At 32.8% G+C, this 6,813-nt stretch overlaps 3 protein-coding genes across 3 annotated transcripts in view; 1 reads left to right on the plus strand and 2 right to left on the minus strand.

Moving 5' to 3' along the window:
• Positions 1 to 34: 34 nt before the first annotated feature.
• On the minus strand, positions 35 to 1,044 carry ATHSP22.0 (HSP20-like chaperones superfamily protein). The gene has a single exon (XM_022047700.2). The coding sequence runs from the start codon at positions 825 to 827 to the stop codon at positions 225 to 227; it is 603 nt and encodes a 200-aa protein (XP_021903392.1). The 5' UTR covers positions 828 to 1,044; the 3' UTR covers positions 35 to 224.
• Positions 1,045 to 2,486: 1,442 nt separating this feature from the next.
• Positions 2,487 to 3,583, plus strand: BBX23 (B-box zinc finger family protein). Its single transcript, XM_022047881.2, has 2 exons — positions 2,487 to 2,940; positions 3,134 to 3,583. The coding sequence occupies exons 1-2, from the start codon at positions 2,758 to 2,760 to the stop codon at positions 3,479 to 3,481; spliced, it is 531 nt and encodes a 176-aa protein (XP_021903573.1). The 5' UTR covers positions 2,487 to 2,757; the 3' UTR covers positions 3,482 to 3,583.
• A 1,851-nt stretch (positions 3,584 to 5,434) lies between these two features.
• Positions 5,435 to 6,813, minus strand: part of LOC110818798 (ENTH/ANTH/VHS superfamily protein) — a 6,799-nt gene continuing 5,420 nt past the window's right edge. Inside the window, exon 2 of the mRNA XM_088221446.1 lies at positions 5,435 to 6,813. This exon is cut by the window's right edge and continues 99 nt beyond it. Coding sequence (XP_088077572.1) covers positions 5,603 to 6,813 — 1,211 coding nt within the window. The 3' untranslated portion in view covers positions 5,435 to 5,602.

Consider the following 6,813-nt stretch of genomic DNA (forward strand, 5'->3'; position numbering starts at 1 on the left):
AAAAATAAAAATATTTTTTTTAAGAACACTTGCATTCGCATAAGAGTTTTTAGAGATAACATTATATCACAAAACAGGGAGGAATACATTAGGTATTACATAGAAAGGAGGCAAGAAAACCAAACACAAGATACAGTAAAACCCTTATTCAACAACCATAGTATGACTCAGAAAGGACTCATCATCTACATTATCAAAGAAACTTCTCCGAGGAGAAAAGCATTTCAAAGTTCTTTTTTTGTTTTGCCATCCTCAACATTGAGCTTTGCAGGTTCATCCTCGCCCCCAGCAATGCTGACCACCTTAGGACCCTTGATCTTGTCAGGGGACAGCTTAGGTAATGACAAGGTCAAGACACCATTCTCAAGCTTGGCCTTGACTGAATCCAAGTCCACATTTTCCGGCAGCCTAAACTGCCGCCAGAACTTTCCATATGATCTCTCCACTCTGTGCCATTGATCTCCCTTCTTCTCTTCTTCCTTCTTCCTCTCTCCACACACTCTCAGCACCCTGTTTTCATCCACCTCAATCTTGAGCTCCTCCTTCTTTAATCCCGGCACATCGAGCATGATCACATGACTTTCCGGTGTCTCTTTCCAGTCTACTCTCGCCGGAGAAAGTGCCCTGCTCTCTGCTCTTTCAAGAGCTAGTGGGATTTGTTCAAGAACTCGGAATGGATCGGGAAAGTTGTCCTGCCAAAGATCGGAGAGCAGACTGCCTGGACGATCAATGATTGGTAACAAGGACCCATCGGTTGAAACAAGGAAGGGTGAGACCAGCAGAAGGACTCGCAGGAGGCTGGAAATGGAAAGTGAGCGCCCCTTCATTCTTCTTCTCTCTTCTTGATGGTTTTGAGCTGTGTTGTCTGCTTGTTTTGATATTCTGACAGAGGAGAATGTCGTCACCGGAGATTACTAATGCTGTGACACATGCCTTGAAGATAGGCTTGCATGTGTGTGTATATATATACACGTAAGAAGAGATCTATAGATGTGTGCAGAAGGTTCTTTAAAATTCTATTGTGTGTAAGGAAGATTTTTTAGAGAGATGAAGAACGTTCTAGGTGGCAAAGGTTCTTGAAAGATCAAGACGAAGACAGAGGACTAGTTATTTATTCAGGCCTTTTATGATGTTGGGCCAGGCCCATTGTGCTTCCATTTGTTGTGTTTCGTTAGGTGTTGTGTCTTTTGCCGGCATTTGCTGGAGTGAACCGCTACTGGCTTTTAAGAAATAAATTAGACTCTAAACAAAAAGGCCTTAAAAAGAAAGATATTTATTAAGGATATACGTGTATATATATATATATATTAGTAAAAATATATTAATTGATACCTAACCATTCATCGTATTTCAATCTTCTAATAAATATATATAAAAATACGTAGTTCAACTTTTCATATAAATAGTGATATATTAAAGATTTATTAGTAGAATTTATGTATATATATATATATATATTATATGTGCTTTTTCTGCTCTGAGTAGAATTTCTTATTTGTTTTTCAAATTTTGTGTATTGTCTCGTACAATTAAAAAATTTTACCGATATCATTTGTCATGAAATTAATCAACCACGACACGAACAATTTAATTTTATTTAAAATTTTGGATCTTCACCGGTCCACTTATCTAGTCAGATATCCTTCTCTCTTTTTTTTTTTTTGCAAATAAACATCTTCAATATTGAATGTATACCTTATAACGGGTGATTGAAATTAAAGTGACTTCCAATTTGAGATCATATTGAAATTTAACTTCATAGAAATCACCAATTCTTGTCGTGGTGATTCTATATTTGATCATTGACAAAAGAAAAAAAAAAATTCCTAAAATTCGGATACACTATTTTAATATTATAAAAATTTGTAATTAAATTTTTTATTTATTAAATTTTTATTCATAATATTTAATTTATAACGTTTTTATATATAAGTAAAACAAGGAAGATGGATGGGTGAGTTTCTAGGATCATCGATGGATCTGGACATGCCCATTTATCTGACAAAAGGGAAGAAGAAAACAAATCTCAATCCACTTCAATTTGGGTGGTCCATGGCGGATGCTGCTTGCCCACACTACTCACTTTTTTTTTGTTTTTTCAGGACACGGACAGCAACACCCACCTACCACTGTTTTCATTAATTAACTTCTCCATTAATTTTACAGTGCATACATTTTTTTAATTCTATTATTTCATCGTTAAATTATAATAAATGTTAAATTTAAATACTAATGTAATAATTTCTCATATTGTGACATATATTTATCAATAAATTAATCTCCTAAGTTTCGCCAAGACAACAATTTAAATTATGAAAGAAAAAATTTCACAATCTCACTATAAAAAATTCAAATTTTAAAATCTGACTTACAATTCAATTATTATATATGAATAGAAAATGTAATAATATTAATAGAAGAGTGAAAGAGTTGATGAATGTAGGTGTCAGTAGTTATTATTATATACTCGGCTTAGTGTCAACGGCAACAGCCTATATCTTCTATGTATGCATGCTACGAAGTTAATTGAGATAAAAAAGAACAAGACACATGACATGCATTTATAGATCAAGTTGATGTATTTGCAGGCAGTGCCGGTGGTGGCTGAGATATTTCAGTATTTCTCTAATTTTTCTTCATTAGCCCTCTACATATGTATAAGTCATAGTGTTATATACAGAGGAGGGCAGGGAAGAGATATTTATAGATAAAAATATATATATATATATATATATATACATAGAAAGGAAGAATATAATGAAGATACAATGCGAGGCGTGCGGGAAGGCGGAGGGGGGGATTCTGTGCTGTGCGGATGAAGCAGTTATTTGCAGGGGATGTGACCAGAAAATCCATACAGCCAACAAGCTTTCCCAGAGACATCACCGTCTCTCGCTCCTTAATCAACCCCATCAACTTCCTCCATGCGACGTTTGCCCGGTAATATTCTAATTACCTTACTTATAATATATATATATATACACACACACAATTACGTAAGACCCATTATTTTCTTGGTAAAATTTTATTTAGAATTGGGTTATTTATAAAATTTTGTTCAATATAGACAATGGGTTATATATATATGGTATGGCATATAACATATATGGATGGAAACATAAAATGTTTGCAGGAGAAGAAAGGGTATATTTTCTGTTTGGAAGACAGGAAATTAGTGTGTAAGGATTGTGATGAGGATATTCACAGGAACAGTCCGTACGGCTTAGCCCATCAAAGGTTTCTGATTGCTGGTCTGAAACTCGCCCTTGACCCTTCTGATCCCATTCCCACTGTAGCTCCTTCTTCATCATCTACTACTGTTATTACTAGTCCACCAATTCCCCAACCCATCTCAGATCACCATGATCACCGCCATCACCATCATGATCAGTTAGTACAGTACTATTGGCCGCCGGAGCTAGATTTCCAGTTTTCAGATATGGACGACTCATCAAACATTTCTAATAGTAGCCATTATTGACTTACCTTATGTAATCTCAAGTGCAAATTATGCTTCTAATCTTAAAATTTGAGTCTTATTATGTATAGTTTGGTATTAATATATTTTTTCCTTTTGTTAAAATTACTTTTTTAAATATCAGCTTTTTTATTTCATAATTAAAAATATAATATAATTAATTTATATTTATATAATTTTTAGAAAATAACTCAAAAGAAATACTTGGTACACTCTGTTATGATTTTCCTTTTCTAGCATAAAAAAAAAAACATAATTTACTAATTAATTAAGATAATAAAGATACTAAATATAATTTTATTGTTATTAATTTAATTAATCATTGAAAATAATTTTTAAATTACTTTTTAAAGCGTACAAGTATATGTCTTAATTATTTTAAATTGTTTATTAAAAATAAAAAAGAATTAATTATTTAAAAAATATATATATATTAAAAGATTAAATTGTAACAAGAAAATTAACAACTAATTTTATAACCAAAATTTATGAATTAATTTAATAATTTACTCTAATCTTAATTATAACATCTGTATTATCATCTACATTTATCTATCATATTTTCTCTTTTCTGTTTTAATTAATTTAATATGTGTAATTAATTATAAGCAATCATATTTATTAAGTGGAATTGCAAAATCAAATTCTCTCAACGTTAATTACAATATCCAATCCATCAAATTCAACCAATATATCTTTTCAGTTGCACGTCAAGAACTGATTAGACATTTTGGATCAACACGCTTTCCTTCAAAAGTCCGAGATGGGATAAGATTTTATTATAAATATTTGTAAAAGAAAAAAGTAATTTGATTAATAAATCATTAAGCTCTTTTTAGTTTGTATTGTTTATATCTAAATTGAATTGTGTTTGAAATTTCTTTTCATACTTATAATCAACTTTAAAAGCATTTTGTTTTAATGTTTTTATTTTTAGTTATTACTTATCTTAGTTTAATCGAAATAATAATTGATAAGATACTCAATCTAAGTAGTAGAGAATTAAAAAACGAATCTATTTTGATATGTTTCCAAATCCAACAAATATAAATTGAAATTAATCAAAATTAAGCAATATTAATTTTTTTTTTTAAAAAAAATATAAGATTAAAACTTAAAATTTGAAGAAAAAAAATATAAACCAAAATTAAAATATTAACATATTTAATTCAAATCCTCGTTTGGTTCTGGATTGAGAATACTTATTAAATTGTTAAATGTGGGACAAAAATAAACACTTCATTTCTAATTTTTTATATTCTTGTTTTTTAATTTTACAAACTTATTTAACTACCATCTTCATCTTAATTTAAATTAACAATACATACAATAATATAAAATAATAAAGTATTTATAGTAAATACATACTTTACGTATGAGTATAGAAGAGTGAAAATTTTTATAAATATGATTCTTCATTTTAAATAATAAAAAATAAAATGAATCAATTACATTTACATTTGAAACGTTTACTACATAAATTTTTTTAAAAAGAATTAAAATAAATCAATTACAGTTATCTGCATTCCTCATACCCTTGTAATTGTAACTCACACTCACCTATTTTTACTTATAACCACAACCACAACTATTCTCTCAGTTGTGAATATGAGATTGTCCCACTGATTAATCCTTCCAACAAGATCATACTCCTTATTATATATATATATATATATATATATATTTATCACTGGTGCCCCTTCCTAGTTTCTTTCAAATTACAGTTATACAAATTATAAAATTTATACTTCATCAAATTAACTAATCAACAAAAAAAAAAAAGATGAATTCTTTTATATACACTTCCGTATATTTTTATGATGGTAGAAACTGAGTTAGATTATACATCCTATTTTAGAATATTATTGTATTATTAATTACACTATTAATATATATCCTATTTAATTATTGAAATAGTTATGCTAAAAATATATATATATAATATTAAATTGCAAATACCAACTAAAAGTCTAGTTAATTTTAAAGAGGCTCATGTAAATCCTCTGAATTAAGTATTCACAATCCCGACTATGATCATCATGATGAGTAATAATTCTGTAAGCATTCATTGAATTCTTTAAACAAAAGGACAAGTATTCATAATGATGGATCATTGATGCTACTTCACTCACCATTTTCGTGGGGAGGATGCAATAATCCCTTCTGATGATTATCATCATCATCATCTTCGAACACAACCCACACCATGCTAATCTTGGTATCCAGCGTACACGGAAAAAGAGTAGCAGTAGACGAGAAACTAAAATCCAAACCAGTACTGGAATCATAACTCGCGTTATTTATATCATCGGGAATGATATTTACGCTACCTGGGAATTTATTAGTTGTTGAGTAGTGAAGCTGGTGATCGGAAAGTATGGTGGCAGGTGCCGGAGGAATATTAGAGCAATGCTCTAATGCCAGAACATGATCCATGGAGATGACTTGTAGCGAGGGGTAATCCAAACTTTTGTTATGGACAACCTTTCTGCATCTCTGGTAAAACTCGTCAAGTTGTTGGGTTTGTCGAGCGGCTTTCTTGAGAATCTCACAGGCTAAAGCCTTGGCGGGCCTTGTCAGGTCGAAGAACATATTAAGTAAAGCCGTGACGCCTTCGTAAAACGTCACGTAGACTTGGAAACTCTCCTTCAAGGTGTTGCTCATGGCCGCTTGCGCCGCCGAGTTCTGGTGGAAAGGCAAGGAAGTAAATGATAATATTGGCGTCGAACAGTTCAAGACGGTTTCTAAGAATTCTTGGCACTTGGGTAATCTCCGGAAGACCATGTTGATGTAGTTGTTATGATCGTGGGATGATCTGAATTGAGTTTGAGGGATGAGATCAGCAGAAGGAGCAGCAGCTGGTTCGAGCTTCCCGGCTTGATTGATGAGCCAACCCACTCGCTGTTCCAGATAAGCTGAATACTTTTGGAGGAAAGCAACAAGGAGATGATGATCATCATCAAGATTTTGATGGTAGGTGATGATTTGGAGATGGCCAGAGACATGAGCGCTGCGGATCTGCTGCTCGAAGCAGCGGTTGCCGCCGCGGAGGAGACGATGAATAAGCAGAAGAGTCTTGAGGGCGACTAGCGGGTCTTTGGTCTTGGCGAGCCGGCGAGAGAGCTGTTCGGCGAGAAATGCGACGGAGGCAGCCGGCGAGGGACTGTTGGAAACCAGAAAGAGAATCTCGTGCATACGTTTATCGTCGATCGGGCCATTATCGTGGCCGGTGGCACGGAGGACTGCGATCTCTATTTCTGAAAAATCTTTGCCGTCGTATTGACCAGTAGTGCTGTATATCATGGCCTTGCCGATGGCTGCATGGTCCTTGACCG

Source organism: Carica papaya, chromosome 1 (assembly GCF_054855325.1).
Source record: "Carica papaya isolate Zhongbai chromosome 1, ASM5485532v1, whole genome shotgun sequence".
Classification (NCBI taxonomy): domain Eukaryota; kingdom Viridiplantae; phylum Streptophyta; class Magnoliopsida; order Brassicales; family Caricaceae; genus Carica; species Carica papaya.

Excerpts from the sequence above, each read along its gene's own strand:
- ATHSP22.0 (XM_022047700.2), bottom strand. The coding sequence starts at position 827 with ATGAAGGGGCGCTCACTTTCCATTTCCAGCCTCCTGCGAGTCCTTCTG.
- BBX23 (XM_022047881.2), top strand. The coding sequence starts at position 2,758 with ATGAAGATACAATGCGAGGCGTGCGGGAAGGCGGAGGGGGGGATTCTG. Across the intron at positions 2,941-3,133 it reads CTCCATGCGACGTTTGCCCG|GAGAAGAAAGGGTATATTTT; the intron begins GTAATATTCTAA and ends AAATGTTTGCAG.